General features: G+C 32.0%; 1 protein-coding gene across 1 annotated transcript in view; it reads right to left on the bottom strand.

The window, feature by feature from the left end:
• beat-Ib (beaten path Ib) overlaps window positions 1-23,529 on the bottom strand; it is a 100,410-nt gene that overhangs the window by 61,441 nt on the left and 15,440 nt on the right. Inside the window, exon 2 of the mRNA XM_070636292.1 lies at window positions 22,192-22,930. Coding sequence (XP_070492393.1) covers window positions 22,192-22,282 — 91 coding nt within the window. The 5' untranslated portion in view covers window positions 22,283-22,930. The remainder of the gene's footprint in view (window positions 1-22,191; window positions 22,931-23,529) is intronic.

Below are 23,529 nucleotides of genomic sequence, written 5' to 3' on the forward strand. Positions count from 1 at the left end.
GTTTAATTCAGTTTTGATTTGATTATCTCTGCTACGTTGCCATCTTCGTCGAAGACTTCTTTTCGTCCTGATTAAGTCTTTGATTTCTGGTGTGAGCTTTGTCGATTCAAAGTTGATCTTTTTCTTCTTCACAGTTTTGTTTCTGGAATCCATGATGAGTTCTGAGAATACTTTGATATGATGTTCTATCTCCTCTACTGTGTTGCATGGGTTTTCCAGAGTGCTGTCTTCGATGCGACGAGTTATATACGATTTGAATTTTTTCCAGTTGGCATTTCTGTAGTCATATCTGTAAACTGTGTTGTCTGTTCTGTCAACTTTGGACGTCCTGATTTGAAAATACACAGCGCAATGGTCACTCATTGCCTCTGTGCATTTTAGTTCTGTAGTGTTCAGACTGGAATTTGAGAGCATCAGGTCGATTGTTGATACAGATTTCGTCGGATCTTCTGGATAATACGTTGGTGAATCGGGGTAGTAGATCATGAACTCCCCGGACATATCCTGTAGTATTGTCCCGGCTTTGTTTGCTACGTTGCAATTCCACTCTCGATGTTTTGCATTGAAGTCTCCGCAGATGTAGTAGTTGTTGAATTCTAACAAAGTCTAGCCAAATCGACAGAATTCTAGCGAATATTATGAAGACTTACTTAAATGGACGGAATTCTGGCGGATTTGATCAAAGATCAGAAAAATTAGCAAAATATGTCAGAACTTTCACAGATTTTACTAAAAATGATTGAATTAGGAAAATTGACTGAATTCTGGCGGATTTGACTACATGAGTGTAATTGATACAATTCTGACAGATTTGAGTAAATGAACAAAACTGACTGAATTTGATGAATCCTGACTAAAATGCGCCTCAAAAACCTCCAACCTACATCACCTCCAACTTCCTCTCCGCACTTTTTTTCCTTGTTACTTCAAAGAGCATCAGCTCATATGTGTGAACATGCGAAAATGTTAATGTCATTGACAAACATTTTATTTAACTTTGTTATGTACTCTGAGAAATGCCAAATGTTGCATGTCAACTTGATACATCACAATATGCCAATCACTTTCAACAGCAAAAAAAAAAAAGATGAAAATTCAACGTTATGCTTCTTTCACCCCTCTTCTTTGCTCCCCATAACTTTTTTGTGCTCTTTCAAAAAAATGATGAAATATTTACATAAGTAAGTAAGTAAAATGTTAAATTTGAAAAAAAATTTATGAAAACAAAATTATTACGTTGATGTATTTATATACGTGTGGTGTTGTTCTTTCCATTTCTCACTTTAGCAACAAATGTAAACATTTTGCCACTTTTTTGCTCCATATTTTTTGATCTGAATGTATTCAATTAAACCTGAATAACAACAACTTTTTAATTCCACATTTTTGAAATGCTAATCAGAATGATTTGAAAAGTTTTGAAATGTTTCGTTTTTGCTTCATAAATCAGAACCGATTATTTTGAGGTAAATTTGGGGATTAAGTGGGTTTTATGAAACAACTTTAAGTGCGATTAGTTTGAATTGGAGTAAAATTTAGAATTAAATTTTAGGATTTTTAGATGTAATTAAAATCACATCAAGTCCACTTGAGTAGTATCAAGTCAACTTGGGGCTCATCTAGTCAACTTGAGTCGTATCTAGTCAAATTGAGTAGTATCTAGTCAACTTGAATAGTATTTAGTCAACTTGAGTAGTATCTAGTCAACTTGAGTATTATCTAGTCAACTTGAGTATTATCTAGTCAACTTGAGTATTATCTAGTCAACTTGAGTATTATCTAGTCAACTTGAGTAGTATCTAGTCAACTTGAATCGTATCTAGTCAACTTGAATCGTATCTAGTCAACTTGAGTCACATACAGTCAATTTGAATCACATCTATTATAGCTCTGCAACTTAAATATTTGTTCATGCCACTTCACTAGATTGTTATCAATATTAACACAAATTTGATCATTATCAAAATTGCAATTAAAACTTTGTCAATATAAACTCATTAATTTCCAATCCAAAAAAAGTCAATCACTTCCATTGACGAATCCACACAAAAAATATCAATTAAAAATTTCACGTTCAATAAATTTTTTGTCAATTTTTTCAAATATATAATCACAAAAGCTCATTTTCATGTTGATTCAGACCTAATGATAGCAATTTCTGTTTATTAAGCATGTAACACAACACGTATGATTAAATTAAACATTTTAATTAAGTGACAATTTGCATTTTGTTAATGATTTAATTCATTTCAATTTAACTGTGTTGCGTATCAAGTCCTATTTATAGGAATTGAGGATAATGAATAGCAATTTTAATAAAATTGAAAATTAGCAATTCGAGCTTGTTGTGTCTATAAAGTCTCATTATATACTAAAATTAATTTAACATTTTGTTATTTCAATAAACATTATATTCAATGATTTTGATTAAATTTTCAGGAAGTTGGATATTGAATAATGACAAAATATTTGGGGGCAATTGAAGCTTTCGTATGCATCGACATACTACGCATCAGTTGATATTATTAACATCAACAAGTATTTATCTTCAGTTCACTTAGTTTGATGTGATGCATAATGTGTATGTACGAAGGAGGAATATGCTATTTAGTAAATCTTATTAATTTAGATACTGCTCATTGATTCATGTAAAGTAAATTAGGAAAATTTTAAGGACGTCCTCTTCACAAATTAAATAAATAGCTAATGATTTGTTTTTGTTTCCGGGCAGCACAATGAGGCTAATTCAATTGTTTGCCGTAAAATTGGGTGGAAATCCGCCATCACAATTAGCAGTTCTCGATGACGAGACAGAGACCAGAAACCGAGACTTTCCGGTTAGTCGAGTTGTCAATATCAAGATTTCCGGAATCCACCGTCATGATGCTCACGATTTGTTGTTCGGGATTTGAGATTTGTGGGAATATCAGCCATCACAATTAACAATTCCCGGTGCCGAGATCGAAACCAAGACCGAAACCTCCCCATTAGTCGAGTTATAGAGACCGAAAGTTCAAGAAACCTCAGTCACGATGCCGTCAGGGCAACATCGAGTCTGGCCTTCAATACAGCGACATAGCGCTGTACTCAGTGTGCTGTTCGGGATTTGAGATTTGTATGGAATATTTGAAATATTTATGGGTCAATTGCTGTAAGATTTTATTGAAAAGCTGATTGTGTGATTGTAGAATTTCTCATTCACAACTAAGGCAAGCTTAGCATTATAATTTAAATGTTATCATCCTTATTATATTTTAATTGAATAATTCCATTCACTTTTGTCGTAAGTCCGTAATTTCTCAATGAGTATAAACGGATGCAGAGTTGCTAGAAACGTTTTGAAAATTCAGGAATATGTAGGCAGCAACATATAGATTAATTTAAGATCTATCCAATGAAATATGTGTGTATACACGTACCAGAGCTCTAAGTCTCTTCATTCGATCTGACTTTAGCCGACTTTTCAATGCCAAATCCGAGTCAACTTTGAGATCTGGCTATTTACAAACATAGAGGTGCTTAGTTTTTGTCAACCCCGATCCTCATACATTGATGAGTTTTCACAATAAGTTGAATGTTTTCACTTTCCTCAATATTGAGACTACATTCTCATTTTGAGAATCCTTGTAACAATGATAGTCGAACTTAAGACCTAAAAAAAGTGAAAATTAGAGATTTCCGATCTATTGCATAACTATTCGGCTTGATTCTTGAAATGGCAGATTCTCATATACATATGCTTTAATACACTAGAAACCTTTTTGATCAGCTCCCAAATCTTCAATTCTTCTGAACTTCTAATTAATAATTTCATTCACCATACAAAGAATCTTCTCATTCAATTCCTAATGCTTAATTAAATTCCATGTCCTTCAACAAAGGTCAGCAAAATTCTTAATTCTGTTTATTTTTTGTTCTTTTTGCTCTTCAAACAATTGCTGATTTAACAAAAGTTTTGCAATACTCAAATGAAAGCAGCGTGTTGCTACAAAATTGCACAGAAATAATTTCCATGCATGAATGAAAATTAATTATCAATTTACTAACAAATACACAACAATAGTTTCAAATTTCTATTGGAATTTGATCCTTTTCATGTAAATTAAAATCATGAAAATTCATTAAAATTTTAGAAAATTTTTCGCATTCGTTAATTAATATTTGTAATTATTTTAACATCAATGGAGTTTTTAAAGCATTTCATGAAAGTTCAATGTAATTTTATTTAAAATGTAAGCTTTTAATTTTGTTTTTAATTTAGTTGTGAAAGTTTGTAATTTGAGGTTAAAATTATTTTTTTGTTTATTTTATCAAAATTTGATACTTATTTTTCATTAATTTATGTTTGAAATATTATCACTAAATGAATTAAATGATTAAAAATGTAAAAAACTGAAAACGATTAAAATTTCCTTCAAAAAATTCAAAAATATTGATTTGTAAAATGTTTAAAATCTACAAAACTATTATTATACCTAATAAAAATAATTTTTAAAGTTAAACAAAATTGCGAATCTTTAAAATTGCAATAAAAATTGTTAAAATTGTAAAAATCACAATTTTTAAATCTTTTCCGGCAAATCTAAATCTTTAAATTTTAAAATTCCCAAATTTAAATTTAAAAGATTTTAAATTTTCAAATTTAAACTATTATAGATTTGAAACTTTCAAATTTAAATTCTAAAATTTTTTTGAAGTTTTCAAATTTTAATTCGAAGAAATTTCAAAAATTTTTGAATTTTTGACAGAATATTTCAAAATTTTGTTGGTTAATTTCCATTTTTAAACTTGCGAATTTCCTAAATTCCTCAATTAAAACACAAAACGATGAACAAAATAAAATCACTTAATAAAATCTCTATAATTGTTAATGCTTAGTGCTTTAATACAATTCAATTTATAATACAAGATACAGTAATTAATTCAACTTAGCAATAATCACGCCAATACAATACAAAAAGTACTCAGAAAAAAATCTCATTAAACTTTTTCCTGCTTCCTACATTCTACTCAATTCTCACAATATTGATTTAGCTGTTAAGCACTTCCTGTTATTTGTAATCCGTGAATGAATTCAAGATAAAAAAAAAAGTTTTTAATTCCATTTTCAAGACATTCAAAATCTTTGATTTAAATAAGACAGACTTTTTCTCATCAGACACAAAAAAAATTGAAATTTACTTTTTTTTTGGTATTTATCTTTAGCGTACAGAACAGAACATGATGAAAGTTTATTATCTTTTACACGAATAATATAAGAGAAAAACTTAATTTGAATTTAATGAAGACTTGTGGTTTTATTACGCTTTACATTGTCATAGTCGTAAAATTTTGTCATCCTTCCTGCCTTTCCTCTTTTTGTGGGTAAAGACTTAACGTGGATTTCTACATATAATGGAATTTTTAATTTGTTAGATTACATTAAATTTTAAAGTTTAGTGCAATCCTTTGAAATTTTGATTTTCAAAACAATTTTCAAGTTTACTATTTAAAAATTGTTAAACTTAGAATTTTTAAAAATGTTTAATTTGAAACTGATTTTTGTTAGATTTTTAAAAATTTAATTCAGATTAAGAATTTTAAATATTCAAAATCTTTTAAAATTTGAGTTTTAAGAAAATTTTAGAATTTTGAATGAAAATAAAATTCTCAATAAAGTTTAAAAGTTTGCTTATTTAAATCTAAATTAATCTTTATCCTTAAAATTTAGTTTTTTGATATTCTTGAAAACAAGGAAAATTAAATTTCAAAATCTGTAAAGAAATGAAATTTTAAAAATTTTCAAATTGAGAATTTCCAAAAAGTTACAGCTTTAAAATTTGTAAAAATTTAAAACTATCAAAATTTAAATTTTTAAAACTCTTTTAAATCTAAATTTCTTTAAAATCTATCAAAATTTAATTTAAATTTCTTTAAAATCTATCAAAATTTATTTTTTCAAAATTTTGAATTAAATTCTCACAAACCATTGAAGTTTCAAATTTTTGAAAAACATTAAAATGTAAATTTGTAGATTTTAAATTCATTTAAATTTATTTTTTCTCAAACTCATTAAATTTTAAATTTTTTTAAGCCTTTCAAATTTGAATTTTTAACATCTTTAGCAAATTTTCAATTTTAAAATTCAGTTCATTTAACTTTTAAATTTGATTCTTAAAAGTTTAATCTTAAAAAATAATTTTAAGATTTCAAATTTAATTTGAATATATATTTAATAGGGTAAAAAATATAATTTCTTGCGTTATATAATTTCTTGCGCGAACAAATTCACCAAAAAAAAATTTTTTTTCAGACATGAAATTTTTAAATGCTTATGTCTTCTCAGCGATAAACTCTATTGACACCAAAATCGATTAAAAATATACGAATTTCGTGAATTTTCAGATTCCCTGAAAAAATATTTTTAGGATGCTCCATTGCTTCAAAAATCGATCATTTATACTGAATATAATTTCTTGCGCAAAAAAATATAATTTCTTGCGCAATTTTGGACAAGTAGGCGATTAATTTTGACGAAACAAAACATCAATTTTCTGATTATTTACCCTCTTTTACGACGCTGTCTTCCTTCCAAATAGTTTAAGGATGCTCCTTGATCATTTTAAAATATTTCTGAGGTTGAAAATGCGAAAAAATTATCACGACAAAATTTTTTTGTGTTAGCCTACTTGTCCAAAATTGCACACAAAAATTTTGAAATTTTGTTTTGGTAATTTTTTCGCGTTTTCAACGTCTAAAATATTTTTAAAATAATCAAGGAGCATCTTCAAACCATTTAGAAGCAAAATAACGTAAGATAGTAGGATAAATCGTCCGAAAATTGAAGTTTTGTGTCGTCAAAGTACATCGCCTACTTGTCCAAAATTGCGCAAGAAATTATATTTTTTTGCGCAAGAAATTATATTTTTTGCGCAAGAAATTATATACAGTATAAATGATCGATTTTTGAAGCATTGGAGCGTCCAAAAAATATTTTTCTTACAGAATCTGAAAATTCACGAAATTCGTATTTTTTTTAAACTTTGTTTGGTAAAATTCATGCTTCCGTTCAAAAGTTATGGACATTTAAAAATTTCAACTGCATTTTGCGCAAGAAATTATATTTTTTACCCTATATTTAATTTTAAGATTCAAAAAAAAGTTGAATTTTATCAAGTTAAAATTTTTAAATATTAATCCATGTTATTTTAAATATTACCAAATCCTCCCCAAACTTCCATTCCAAAACCAGAACCAAAAAGTAACGACACAAACAAAAAGGAGAAAAAAAAAAAAACTTTTTCAATCCTTCTTCTTCCATGTCAATGAATGAGTCTCAAAATTGAAGATAGAAAAAATCTTTTTCTAGAAATTAGAAAATGAAATGAAATTGAATTACATATATGGGAATTTTCTAATGACTTATCATAAGACCTTCATAAAACTTTCATCATTTCGTTTCTATTTCTGCTCTCAAAAAACGAGAGGGGTTGGCTTGATGATATAGAAAATGTGAAATGAATATTCCCACTAATTAAAATACATAATCCATCTTCATTTAAAATATCTACTGCAAAAACTTCTTAAAAATTCCCAACCGTATGCTTATAAGGATGCGAGATTCTCTTATCAGATGAGGTAAAGGGAGTTTAACATCTGAGGAAGCTTAATAAAGTTAACTTCAGTTTTAAGACGAAAATTTTCTAATCAAAAATAATTTCTTTTTCTCCCCCATCAGACTTCCTTCCTTACTGTCTCTATTTTTGTTCCTCAGTTCGACACACAGAGTTTGATGAAGACATTCTTCATTTATATTTTAAGGAAATTCTGATTGATTTTGTTTGGTTTTAGACTTCCGGGTTTACGGAGGTTCAAATAACTCATGGAAGGAAGCTGTCTATCAGAGCTCGAAGTCGAGTTGGTTTGAATCGGATCAAGTCATCTCAACTGCATCAACTTAGAGGTCTGCTGTCTATCGAGACAGTATTAATTTGGAATCGGGAATAAGCTACTAATAGTCAGGGATTGAACTAGTTTTAGGCGACATCTATGGGAGACCATAGATCACAATTGATCTGTTTAGTACGATAGGATGCCGAGGATAGGATGCCTTGAACAGACAAAGAGCATGCTCATAAGTATCCATTACTATCCCGGCAACATTCCAATATGTTGCCGATCGGATATCCTCATTAAATTGAGCATTTTCTACTATATTGATTGAGTATAATCATAAGTACGCTCATTTTGGATATCCTGGTCACATCCTGGTTTCTGTTTGAAGTTATGATTCATTGCTTCTGGATATCCTTTCTAACTACAGGAAAGTCTTCGCTTTCAAGTCCGATCCTCTTAAGTTGGAAATATCTCTGAAAAATAAGTCTAAAAACTTATTTTACATAGAGAAATTGCAATGATCTCCATCAACTTTTCTAGGATTCGAACCCTGAATAATCAACTTAATTTTTCAATATTTTGAAACATTTCTACAAACCCTGTATAAACCATCATAACATAATGTTAAATATAAATGAACACATCCGCCTTAAAAAATTAAAATATCTCTATTTACAGCTCAATCCCAAGCCATATCCACCCAAAATACCCACCATTTGATTTCTTCTTAGTCAACAACAACAACGCATATCCATTCTTCCACAAAATTACCAAACATCCAATAAAACCCTCATAAATTTTCACATGGAAGTTAAAGAAGAAGAGACGAAAAATAAGCAGGCAATAAAAAAAAATGTTGAGAAAGAGCACGCTAAGTGAGTGAGATGGAGCGATTGAATATTATAATAATTTCAAGAAACACAAAAAAACAGAAGAGATATCTGCTTAAAATATGTTAAGCGTTGAAAATCTAATCAAAATTTGATGTAATAAGATTAATCATTATAATAAAATGAAAATGAAAATTGGTTTCTCTTCATTGCTGTTGCTGTATAGCAGGCATTGAAAATGAGGTACCATGAAAATGAGTGAGAAAGATAAACAATGAAAGGCGAGGAAATGGAATAAGAGAATTAGATACAGTAGAAGTGTGGAATATAAAATATAAAAAAAAATAACTTATTGAGGTTGGTTGTTATGGAGTTCTGCTCTGTATCTCATGGGAGAATTGTGTAATGCTGTAATGTTGATTAAAATGTCAGAGGTGCCATAATAAAAACAACTGTTGGATTCTCTCGTTGGCTTGATTAAGTGTGAGCTTTGCTATTACTCGGTGGGAATGAATTTTGAAGTTAAAGTGGTTTATGCTGACTTTTGGATTGTTTGTGGATGGATGAGATGGTGAATTTAATTGAATTGAGTGGATATACTGACAAGATTGATTTCTGTGTGATATATTGAAGTACAATGTATCTGATGATTAAGACATATGTAGGTTAATCTGCCAGTGCAATTTTAAGGCCTCTGTGGCCGAATAGGTTAGCATCAGATCGGAATTCTCCAGTTATGTCTTCTTAAGTCGTGAGTTCGATTCCCAACAAAACCCAAACTCTCAAATCTCAATATAATCTCACAGGAGCATGCTCATTTCATTAGTCCTGCTTAGTATTAATGCAGGGGTAAGAAATCCAAAGCACCAACCTCTTAAAAACAAAGAACCCGGTAGATATAAGATCGGTGTACTTGGACTTGGATCCAATAGGCCCCGTGCGCCTTCGCCAAGAAAGGAGTAAGTAAGTACTTGCACTGAGTGTAATAAGATCGACTGAGTGAAGTCAAAAGGTCAAAATATTCATCTACATGCGACACTAAGCTACTCTACTCAGGACTCGAGACAGAGCAAATCAAGGGGTGTTGGCATCCTATTGAGCAAGTCGATTCAAGATTCACTTTAAGATTGGGAATATAGTATCTGATAGGATTAAAGCACTGAATAGTAAGTAAGTTTGTGTCCGAGCAATATTTCCTTGGCTAGGGCGCATGAGGGCTTATTGCTACGCATAGGGAATGTCTGAAGACCGATCTATCCTTCGAAACCTTCTGTCAGTTTGGGATATTGAGGACCCTAGAGTCCTTTTCAACACATCCAATCCAGGAATTCTTTGGTCCGAGCAAAACATCGTGTAAACACGTCTTATGACAGTCATTTGACCGTCTTCAAGACATCATGTCAAATGTATTAACATCCTGAATTATTAATTGCAAATAATTCCAAATCAACCCCAATTACAACCAAAGAAATGCAATAAGCATCCCTAACTAGTAATCATCCTCATACCTCATTAATATCCACATCCATATTCAAATATATAATCATGTTTGTGAAGTCATCAATGCAAATATTATGTCTGTAATTGGGTTCATATTCAAACATAACATTATGACCTTTTTACATCTTCACAGGTAAAACATCTTGTGGCTATGAATATTTATTGCATATCACATCAATCTAGTGCACTCATGCAGAATGTTCAATGATTTTAAAATTAAAGACTATGTGTTGAATTTGAAAGCTTAACAAGTTAATGCACTCTATAATTATCTTAATTTTGTGTAGCTTTTCTAATGGATTATAAATTGCTGTCAATTATCTATCCACTTGAGCTTCAAGAGGTTTTTTGTAGATAACAATAAGTACAGACTCAATATATACCTTTTTTCTGGTTATCAAATACAATCGTTAACCTTTTAGGAAAACATTATTGAGTGACCTAAGGCACAATTTTAATTATCATTATCAGAAATAAGGAAGTGAAACTCAAAAAGAGGAGATGGAGATGATTTTTAATCCTCAGGGTAGGGGAGGCTTCCTTCTTTATCTTTGAATTGAAGTTTTTGGAAATATTTTTTAAGGGAGATGTGAAGGAGTTGTTGCTTAGTAACTATGTTTATGGAATATTTTGATGTAATTCTAGATAAAAGAGGCTTGGGATGTGTATTGATGGAAATTTGGGCAAAAGGAAGGAGTTGGGGTGATATCAATGGAGTTGGAGTGATATTAATGGAGTTTAATAACATTATGATACTAATCAGGATTATATTCATGAAAAAAGGAATGAGAATGGTTGGAGTTAACCTCCTACGGCCTTTGTTTGGACAAAGTTCTTAAATTTCTTAGGGATTTTCGAGATAAAACCCAAAACTCCCACTCTAGATCGCGTCCCTTGGTGATATTTGCTTTACTTTGGCCAAGATCTTGTGGCAACATAGCTAAAGCTTGCAAACAAGCTATTCCACCTCCAAAATCCATAAATACCATCAATTTGTATAGAATAACGGCAATTCCGCAATATTTTCAAGTCTGAAGCAGGACTTATCCTGTCCAATTCCTGTCCCCTGATCATATATCCTTGTTCAATTCCTGTTCCTTGCTCATATGTCCTTATCCAATCCCTGTTCCCTGATCATGTATCCTTGCCAATCCATGTCACCTGATCATATATCCTTGTTCAATTCCTGTTCCTTGCTCATATGTCCTTATCCAATCCCTGTTCCCTGATCATGTATCCTTGCCAATCCATGTCACCTGATCATATATCCTTGTTCAATTCCTGTTCCTTGCTCATATGTCCTTATCCAATCCTTGTCCTCTGTTCATATATTCTTGTCCAATCCCTGTCCCCTGATCATATATCCTTGTCCAACCCATTACTGCCCCCCAATTCATATCCAACCCAACATTATCCATTCCAAAACCATTTATCCTTAAAACTTTAGTTCAAAAAACCTCTTCATTTCCACCAGAATCAACGATAAAAAAAAATGTTTTTCATGCGACAAACAAAATTTTCATCAGATAAGGTTGAAGAAAGCAGCACAAAAATTCCCTTAGAAAATACCACAAGATGACTATGGCGGAGAAGTTTTCTATCTTACAAGTAAATATCTGATTTTATAACATTTGCCATTTAATATTATGACGGCTGTTGACTTTAAAATGTTGATACTTTCATTTGACAAGGTATTTTAAAGGGGATTAATATGTAAGTATGCTGTGAGCCATAAGAAAAAAAAGGTTGAAAATTTTTGAAAGTATTTGTGTAATTAATATTCAAGATTTTTGATATCATAGAGATTTTAGTGAATGTGAAAAGTTTTGAGGCTCAATTTTCTTTACAACTAAGGAATGTCTGAAATATTTTTGATTGAATTTTCTGAAAAATTCATAATGCGCAAACATTAACAAAGAATGTCACGGTATTGAAATTTGTACCTTATTTCTTGGAAACCATCTTGAAATTCATTCCAACAGTAATGAAAGAGGTTTTGTGCTTTTGTGTCAAAACCATTGAATATTCGTACCTTAAATTGTTATCTGAGGACTTCTGGGAATGTTTTTATTAGTTTGGGAAAAGAGCACGTGTATTTTGATGAAAAATATGATCTTATTGTGAAATATATTTGGGTTTTTGAATAGAATTCCACAAAAATGATAGAAATTGTAATTTAAATGCTCAAAAATATTTAACGGTTAATTGAAATTCAAACAATTTTCCCAAAACCACGTGGAAATCATTTCGAAAAGTTTTTTGTCGATTTTTCTCAACTTAAGCATTTAATTATCAAAATTTGTGCATTTTATTGTTAAAAAAGATGGCAAACAACATATAAACATTTAATTTGTATAAGAAACTCAATAATTTCATCAAAATTTTCAAAAAATTGTCCAAAATAACTACAAAAATTCTGGTCAATTGTTCTTCTCTTCACTTCATAACTCTCAAAACCTCCAAAAACCCAAAAATAGAATCACAAGATTGCCTCCACTCACTCAAGAGCCTTTAAGAAAATCTCAATCCAATTTCGTAACGCTAAACAAGTCAATTCGAAAATTTGCCAAAAGCATTGATGCTCATCTTTTAGGTCTCTTGTGTTACTGTAAATATCTACACATACACAAGATTGTGCCTCATTATTTTTCAAAGTTTATGTAAATAATGAAAATGTGGAAGTAGAAGAACTCCCAAAATAATCCTTTTGTATCTTGTATGTAGAAAGGCTTCTGTATTTTTTTTACTCAAACTTTTTAGTTCTGCCTTTAAAAATATTTTCTTTTTACTAATTCGATTATTAATTTACTCTTCATTGAGCATTGAGTGACGTAAGATGATAATAAATTTATTAATAATATTAAACTTTGGGTTTCCTTTTTTTAATTGACGCCCTTGAAAATGTTGATAAGTTTTGAAGCCATAAATTGTGGTTCCTTAAAGTAATCGCTTGGAATAAGACAGATATTTTTGAATTCTTGGACACTGTAGTTAGAGGATCTCAAGAGTGAGACTTGCCCATGTCAGTGTCAGTGTGTCAGCGTCACAGTGTCATTGTCAGCGTCACAGTGTCAGTGTCATTGTCAGCGTCACAGTGTCAGTGTCAGCGTCACATTGTCAGTGTCAGCGTCACAGTGTTACAGTATCACAGTGTCACAGCGTCATAGTGTTACAGACTCACAGTGTCACAGTGTCAGTGTCAGTATCAATATCAGTGTCAGTGGGTGTCGGTATCGGACTCCAACCTGGTCTTGATCTCTGTCTCACTGTAGCATTACCGACTCTAAATCATCCCCTAATCCAAATTAGCCTCATTCGTTAAAAAAAATAACTTTTTTATCAGTGGCTTCTGAATTCTGCCGATAATGTATCAACTTACTACTTCCTTTAAATAAAAAAAAAAATCCCGAACAGCATGTTGAACATAAATAGAAAGAGGAGAAACTAAAACATACAACATTTAATTAAACTTTTCTCTGACATTGATTAGGATATACGATTACATACAATCAATAGCTCTTTCATGGAGTTGGAAAAAGTAGAAAGTTTTGTTCAAACTGTTTTTAGATAGCTGAAAATTTGAGATTTGAAGTGGATTTTGTATTAGTCGATTTGGTGTTTGTTTGTGAGTTTTAGAGTTACTTAACGGATATTTTGAATTCGAAAACATTTGTTCACCACGTGGTAAATTTTTTCTCACTTCAAAAAGTTTTTTGCTTTTTATTTGAATTTGGAAGAGATTTAGACTTTGAAAATGCTGCAGGAGACTTGGAAAAAGTGGCAAAAGTGACATTACATCATTAAATTGATATACTTTATTGAATATTGATGAAATACATGTAACTGAAGTATAAGTTTGATTTTCAAATTTTAAAAACTCGTTAAAATGTCATGCATTACAAGCGCATTAAAGCAACTTCACTTTTGCATTCTCACTATCCATACTCAGCAATATTTACATCTAAAAGTTTCCCAAGCCATACAAACACATAGTTTACAGCTGTAAACTGTACGATAGAATATGTTTTATTAATTCCATTTAACTCAAAAGCATTGAATAAAAGTGATGGCTTTGTATAGCCAATACATTGGTTTTTTCTTCCATTTTCCCATATCCCATCCACATTCATACGATGCGAAAATTATAGGGGCGAAAAATGCCTCTAGCAATAAAATGCCAAACATGTGTAAACTGACCCAACTAATTTTCATGAATATATATGCTGTATTCTCACACAAATAGTGAAGCTTCCCGAAGCATAAGTAAGTATAGACATAAATAGGAATCAAAGTAAAAAAGTATTTAAGTAGCAAAATGAAGAACGAGAATAGAGAAGGAAATGATAAGGACTAAAGTGAGTGAATGAGAGATTTAGTAATGTGATACATCATGATATTCCTTAGAAAATAGAAAAGCAGCAAGATTATCTGTTACTGTTATTTTGACAGAAGGGTTCTTTTACTTTTTGTTCTGTTCCTTCATCTCACAGCTTTTGTTGTTTAAACATCCAATTGTTAATGGATGGGGTTTATATTGTAAAAGATATAAGCATATAGCCCCTCCTAGACTACCCAACGAATGTTATAATAGGGTAAGAAAAGGCAAACATAACCTCAAAATTTTACTCCTTTTTCTCTTTATTCTTCAGGCATCGAGTCGGATCGTATTTCAAAAATTAACCCATGAAAAAAGAGTTTTGGATGGCTTGATCTGATATCGCAGTTTTCCACATTTTTTTTTTTTTTTTGTTTCCAATACTGCGTTTAACCAGAAGAATGGAAAATATATATACACCAAATTTTGAACTCTTTTGCACTCCCTCACGCTTCCTTTAATCCGCTCTTCTGTATGTCTGCTGTTTTCGTAGGATAATTTTTCGAATTCATTGGGTTTTTCACAATTGCTGTGCGTGAGCTTCGATAAAAAAGCGATTGGAAATTGGAAGTTGGAAATGGAAGTTTGGGATTGTCATGATGAAGAGACGCATTTTGAGTGGATAACATATTGATATATTGAGTCAAAATAATCAGACTCCGATGGGCTGGACAGGTTATTAGAAGACCTGTAGAAGCTCAACTAAATAAGGTCTTTAAATCAGACGTTGTGGATGGTAAGAGAGCTTGTGGGAGGACATCTGAGGGAGGATATGGATCACAGTTGGTCAGTTGATCTATATGGTCAGGAAAGTAAGTAAATAAGACATATTGATGCCATGTATATGACATAAAATTAATTTTGATCCAGAGCTGCATAACTTAGTATGTTGCATGTGCACTGGATCTTAGCTACGGACTACGTAGTTTGGGCTCTATTGATCCAGTTATTTAAATTATGGCTGACTAGCCTCTCCTCAGGTACGTAGCCTATAGTCTCTTGAGGAAGGTAAAAAACCCTAGCAAACTCTAGAATTTTATTCAAAAAAATCGGGAGGAAAGATGTGCGTGTTGATCCAGAGCTGCCTAACATAGCGACATCTTGCTTTGCATGGGTCTTGGACCCTACTTTTTGACTATCTATTTGCCTTTCCTCTGGGCATAGCCTTAGAGTTGAAGAACTCAAAAATAGGTGAGAATGGGTGGTTGTGAAGGTCCGGCCAAGGTCCGACATCCTCCAGATACACCAATACCTATCCTCATCTAGCAGGTCTTGCATAGTAACTATAAAAATCTCTAGAAAAATTCCTCACAATCTTCTCACAAACATATACTAGCTTGATATTTTGCAAACAGCAAAAGCACCTAAATATTGAACAAAAACTAGAGAAAGGAATTCCTCAGCTTTCAAGATGTAAAAGCCGAAAGGACTTGAAATTTTCTGCTGTTGTTGTTGTTGAATGATAGAAACGAGAAAGACTGAGAGAGGTTTACGGGTCAGTGAAACCATTACAGCTTTTCAAAACAAACTTTAGTCCTTTTTTCACTATATCTACATCAAAATATTTCCATTTTTGCCCCCATCCACTCCAAAACTCATTCAGACATTCACCAAAATAAAAAAGAACTGCTTCTATAATATGAAAATTGTTTACCACAAGAATGTAATGTAGGTGTTTTGTCATATCTGACACAGATTTTCTTCGTATCTAATCTGACTCCTTTTTCACCTTACTTGAATATGATATTAAGGTATTTTTGGTAAAATTTTTGCACCTTAATGTCTCTTAAGTACCAAAATCTATTGTTTTGATTTTCAATTTTCATTCCTTTTGTTGTTCAGCATGTGGGACACTCACATACCCCATCCTAAAGTCATTTACATCTCAGCATATACATATCTATGACATTTAAATAAATATTTTCTTTTTTCATACATATGTCATATACAGCCATCATAATGTGAGGATGTGATGATGATATGAAAAAAAGAGAAGAGATGAGGAGACGACAAAGCAGCACATAGATAGGTACGAATGAAGAAAATATGCTCTTATGAACTTTCACCGCATATACAGAATAAAAAAAAAATTAATTTAAATTGCTTTTTTTTTTATTTTATACAATAAATTAATTCTCATTTCTGTTCTGATGTTCGTCTCGATGATGTTTGCTGGTTCTTTTATTATGTTTGTGTGTGTGTTGTGTCCAAAAAATGACAGAAAAGTGTTGTTTTGTGGACAAAATTCTATTTTTTGGGCAAATTTCTTTATTGATGAAGAGTCAGTTGCTTTTTGTAGCTTTTTGATTAAATTTTTGGGGCAATTGTGAGAACAAAGCCTTAAACCCTAGTACTAACTTACTTCGTCGGCCGTACAGATCAAGTTTGATCCATAGCCTCCCTCAGTCGGCTCCTGAAGCTGGCTTTATCGCTGCTTATCGCTTACCAATTAACAATTCCAAGTGTGATACTATAAACCCGAGTAGCACAATGGAAAAAATGGTCTAGCCTAAGAGACAAAAATTAAGAAAGCTCTGTTAAGAAGCATTAAAGGCTTCACTAATCTGAGATCATCCATAGGACACCAATCCATGGAACACCTTGGTGATGACCCGCGACTGAAACAGCCAGAGGATTTTCGCAAAAAATCGGGACGCTTCTAAGTTTGGCACTATTGGTATACTTTTGGTCTTTTTTGTAGCCTTAATATTTAAAGAACTAGAAATTGGGACATATTGAGGCCTTGTCGGGACACAGCAGATGCCCGCCCTACATTATCACCATAATAATCTGCATACAATCAGCTACTCGCATGCTTACTCTACTTCAATACCTCCGATATGCACTCAAATTCACATAACATCCTTACAATCCCCAATTCTACCTCCCATGTTCCAAAAAAAGTGCATCCAACTTTGCTTTTTTTTATCCTACATCTATTCCACCACCAACAACAACAAAAAAAAGATAAATTGTGTGTGTGAGCACATACAAGTTTTATGCATTCAACAAATGCATAGATTGTTGGAATGCATCATTTGTGGCTCACTCGTCCATTTCATTTCACTGAGTTATGTTCAATGGAAATAAAAAAACCAAAGTTAAGCTCAGATGTGGATGGGAAAGTGAGAAGAACGATTATTTAAAAGTTTTACAGTCCAGCTATAACATACCATTTTTATTCTAGATCCTTGTTCCAGTTTTTGTTGTGAGTGTTGAGAAATTTAAGCTTTTCAACACTTGGTGCCGGGGGAATTGAACTTTGTGGAATTCACGTTTAAGGACGTTTGTTGATGACTTGGTTTTTGTGGTTAATTTGAATTATTTGAAGTTTGAGGTTAAGAATGATTCTTATATTGTGTTACGGAATTATGAGCAATGAGAAAAAAGAGATTAACTTGATGCTGGTGACATAGGTAGCATGGCAGCCATGAGAGCCGGTAAATTTAATGACACAGGAAAACCACACCGCAAAATAATCAATTTGAACCCTGGTTTTAAGCAAAATTTTTCTTCTGTATCAATATTAAGGGTGCTTAAATCCGGTCGGCAAATTATTGTAATATTGTCGAATTGGATGTCAAACCGAGAGCACAAGTAGAATTAAGTTAGGCTCGTCAAGAACTATTGATCTGACTGAAAAAGGACAATTCCAATTACGAGTTCCGAGTGGGACTCGAACCCACGTCAAACGATTTCCGGTTGCATGCTCTTACCCCTGAGCTGCCGTGGGTTATTCGACTATTTGGCAAATTGCCATATTTAAATTTCACATTTTCTGAATCATTCTTGTTCCTGCATTTCTAATGATACATCGGACAAAATTATTTTATGTGACACGGCACCTCAAACTCTGGAATTTTATGACTTAATAATTGTCCATGTAAGATTTGTGGAAGAGTTTCGAAAGTCACTTGAGATTGTTCACAGTACACAAATGTGTCGCATCACACAGATTGCCCATCTCTACCATAGATCTCATGACAACACCCAAATCCATCTCAACAAAATTTTCAAGTTACAAAAACCCAAAAGTCTTCCCTGTTTGCCATAATTCCATTCCATTCTTTTTTTGTTTTGTTCACATACACGTTTCATGAAAATAAATTGTTTTCAATTTATTTCAAAGCACTCAACAGCTTCAAAAATAGCTTTAAGATCTTTCGCATTTATTTTACTTTCCCTTCACAGCCTGACGCTTTGCTTTGTTCTCTGCTTTTTGTGTGTACGATGCTTTATACCCTTTTTTTCTCATTTCAAAACCCAACAAAAACAATAGCAAGTTGTGCATGTTGGCGACGAATGAATGAAACAATTGGCACAGCGACATTTCAGCTGTCATTATGTGACTGCGAGCATCTCTTTTCCTTTTTTTGCTTGTGTGACTTGTTTGTTATTCTTTTCACCATGATCATCATCATCATCATCATCATAATAATAATAATACTAAAAGTCATTAAAGCCGTTGCTCAGAATGCAACTTGCTTGGCTCTTGGTTTTGTGCATCAAACGGGGAGGAAATTGTGCGTTCTACATTCGCAGTGGTAATTACTATTTTTTGAAGAAAATATAATAATTTTCAGACATTGCACAATAATCATGATTCTCATAATAAAGAGCACAAATTCTGATGCTGATTTTTGCTCTGTGCTGTGCTTTTTTCTACGTATGAAATTAAGCAACTGTTTGTGAAAAGTGCTCAAATGAAATTTTGCTGCCAAAAACAATTTCCATATATTTCTGGCATTTTTCGCGTTGTTGGCACTTTTTTTTTTTGTTTTTAAAAAAGTCGTTTTTACTTTTTGCTGTTTGGAGATTGGAAGTTGGTGAGTATAATGGAATTGAGATGATAGATGCGGGTGCAGGTTTGGGGTTTGGGGTGAGTTTGAGGATTTGAAACTGATTTTTGAGCAAAATTTACGTAAATTTTCTAACAAATTTTAGGCTAACTTGAGCAACTTTCACTGAAAACTGAGCAAATTTTACGTAAACTTGAGCAAATATTACGTAAAATTTAATAAATTTTACGTAAACTTGAGCAACTCTCACTGAAAATCTAGCAACTATTACGCAAACTTGAGCAACTTTCACGTAAACTTGAGCAACTTTAACGTAAACTTGAGCAAATTTTACGTAAAATTGAGCAAATTTTACGTAAACTTGAGCAACTTTCACGTAAACTTGAGCAACTTTCACTAAAAACTGAGCAAATTTTACGTAAACTAAAAAATATCAAAAAATCAAATTTAAATTCAAGAAAAACTTTAAAATTTTCATCACATTCTCACCAAAACTTATCAACACAAAAAGCCCCGACCAAAAAACATAAAAAATTTCATTATCACAAAAAAAAATATGAATATTTCCACCATTTGAATTCACTACCGTATATCACATCCTCATCTACATTTTTATTTCCTTTCAAATGAGTGAGAAACGAGTGGCAAGAACAACAACATGAAATCTTATGGTTATGGAACCGAAAAAAAGAAAAAAAAAAATGAAAAAGCTCAGCAAATAACATCCACAAAACAAAGTTGTTGTTATATACAATTTTTTTTTTTTTTTTTTGGTGAAAAGAGAGATAAGATTTATGAAATTTATACCAAGTGTGCTCTTAATAATTCATATGAGCGCCATTGTGTGACTCGCTGTTACAACTACCTCATAAAATTCACACAATTTGTGAATACCGTACATGATCTTCTTTGTTCGCAGACTTTTCTTTGTTTTTTATAATGTTTGTGTGTGTTTTTGGGATTTGTGCGGAAATTACGTAATCTGCATAACCTTGAAACCTCCAATTTTAAGCCTGTTATTATCATCCAAGCTTGGTTCATACTAATCAGATTATTCAGCTGTTATAGACAGTAGCGGCGTCCCAGGCTAAATAACATCCAAACAACCCCCACCATGTGTGTTTTGGGAGTTGTGCGGAAGTTACATAACCTCAAAATCACCAATTTCAGATCTCTGATCATCCCTAGCGACCAGATAAAGAAGGCTCCGCCACGGAGCTTTTAAGGTTCCGCCAAAACTCTTTTACTAATACCAAATGGAAATCGTCTCCATTTGGAGGACAAATGGCGTCCACATGGCTGCTAAACGAAGGTCGTCTCCAAGAAGAAGCCAAATGGTGTCCATATAGCTGCAAAATAAAGACAGCTTCCATTTGGTATTAGTAAAAGAGGTCTAGCGGAGCCTTAAAAGCTCCGCAGTGGAGCTTTATTTATCTGTGTCACTCGGGCATCCATATTAAGCAGCATTAAACACATGACAGAAGCATGTAGCTTCCCAGGTTACGCAACAACCAGCCAACCCCCACACCATGTATGTGTGTGTATTTTTCTTACAATTTTCAACATTACCGATTATAATTTATTTTAATTTCTTCATAAATTACGACATGAGAAAGAAAACAAAAAAACAAACACGAGAAGGGTAAGGAACAAAAAAATAAAAGATTATTAATGACTTTAAATTGTTCACAAATAAAAAATGAAAATGTCATTGCAATGAATCACTCGGTTTTATCAATGCACGAAGAGATTTTGATGATGTAGACGATAACTTTATTGCATTCTATGGAGCATAAATTGTTGTTTTTGAATTGAGAATATTGAGATTTTTATTTACATTTTCCTGGGGCTGGATTTGGATTTTTGTTGTTGGATTTTGTGGTTTAATTGGAAATATTTAAAGTTGTGGAAGATTTTTAAGCTTTTGTGAATTTTTTTGAGGTAAATTAGCTTTCGAGATGAAGTTTTCTTGTAAAATGTAATTTTTACATTTTCATGTGTAAAATTTACATTTTAAAAATGTCAGTTCACATTTTAATTTTTGAAGCTCATTTTTGTTAGGTAAAAGAAAGATTATTTCGTGAAATTTATAATTTGATGTGTACAATTAACATTTTCAGACGTAAAAAATTACATTTTCAGACGTAAAAAATTACATTTTCATGTGTAAAGTTTACATTTGTAAGGGTTAAAATGCAAATATTTATATATGGCTGTGCAAAGTTTACATATGAATGGGAAACGTTTACATTTTGAGGTGTTAATGATATAAAATAAGTGTAAAATTTACATTTCCATGTGTAATTTTTTACATTTTCATGTGTAAATTTTCTAAAGTTCATTATCTTTGCATTTTCACACCTTAACAAAGAATCCAAAAGTAATTTCAATTTTTTAGAGTTCCTGATGAATTCTAGAACGGATTTCAATCTTCCTGAATTTTGACATAACTCATTCTAATTCCACCCAACCTTTCCAGTACTTAAGTGCTCAAAAAACTTCATCCACACAACTTTCAATTCACAATTCGACCATAAACCCAGCAAAAATCTTGCAAAATGTGTTCAACTTAAAATATTCATCACAGTCTCCGGATCACAGATGTCTGTGAAGTTTCAACTCAAAAAATAGTAAAATCCAGTCCCAGATGCTTCAATATTTATTGTAACAAGCAATTCTAATTTTTGCTGCTGAATGCAATAAAAAACTAGTCGAAAAAAAAATCCGACAATAAATTCTCTTACGTAATTTATGAACAAATCTTCACAAAAAAAGTATAGGAAGTAAAAAAGCAAATAGCAATAAAAATTACCTGCTGCTAGAAACAAACATAATAAAGGGATTCGCATCCGTGTATTCGCTAGTGTAGCGAATAACATTTTAAGTTTCACAATTGCTATCATATCACCTTATACACTTAAATAAAGTTGTTGCTACTTGCTATCTATATTTATTATTATTTTTTTTTGCCACTAAGCTGCTGAGCTTCCTCCCGTTCCTTTATATGTATTGTTTGCTGATTTCTCACACAATTCAAACCCGTCTCCAAGGGATTCCAATGAGCGTTATTTAATATGTTTTATTTCATCTGTTTTCATTTGTTTCTCCAACAAACTTTTGTGCTACATACTAAAATATTTCATATTTCATCCTCGCCTTCTTTTCCTGCACATTTTCAAGATGAAAAACTTGCTTTTTTTTTACTTCTTTTATTTCATATTTTATGATTCACTTTTACAGCACCGAAATAAAAAAAAGGAACGAAAAAATAAAAGATGAAAAACTTTAGTTGTTTATTCACAGGAAGCTCTCCTCTTTTCTACCCTCCTCTCTTTATTTAGTGCTTCTCTGTGTGTCTCACACAAATTCACATATTGTTTTACATCTCATAGTGACTTTAATATGTCTTTGCATCTCGTCTGCTCACTTTTTATTTTATTTTGTTTTATTAAATCACATTTAATCGTGAAATATGAAGAAGAATTGTATTATTCCTTTTTGCTGCTGCTTGCTGTCTTATGTGCTTGGTACTTTGTGCTGTGTGGAATGTGCTAGATGGATGAAAAGAGAAAAAAAGAGAGAAAAATGAGTGGAATTTGAAATATTTTACATAGCTTGATGTTTTGTGATTACTGGTAAAGATTATAAGTAGTTAGGAAATTTTGAACACTTTGGGTGACTGACTCTATGGTCAGTTAAAGTTTTAAAGTTGACGTAGCCCTAAAGACAAAGAGAATGCTTTCATGATACAGAAAGATCACTTGACTAAAAACAGTCTTTGGCCTGTTAGATAGCCGACTTAACTCGACTAAAATTTTAGTCAAATTTGAGTTCTCTTGATCAGGTTTTGGTGAACATTAGTTCGGAATAGAAAGCAACTAGTTAAAAGCGATGACCAAATGGTACTCGATCGGTACGAATGCTTCATGGCAGCCAGATGGTGGTCACATACCATCCAAGTGGCAATTTTCATGTTAACCGTCATTAAATGGCATTCAAGTGACATCCAAGTGTCTATTTCATGTTCATTGTCAAAAAAATTGAAATTTTGATGCCATTTGGTATCCACTAAGCTGCCATGAATATGTATTTTGTGCCGATCGGGATAGAGTATCCGGATTCGTATCCCAGATACCGTAAAGTCAGACTT

This window comes from Chironomus tepperi, unplaced genomic scaffold (genome assembly GCF_022539635.2).
Source record: "Chironomus tepperi strain 1889 unplaced genomic scaffold, CSIRO-AGI_Ctep_v1 contig_123, whole genome shotgun sequence".
Taxonomy (NCBI): domain Eukaryota; kingdom Metazoa; phylum Arthropoda; class Insecta; order Diptera; family Chironomidae; genus Chironomus; species Chironomus tepperi.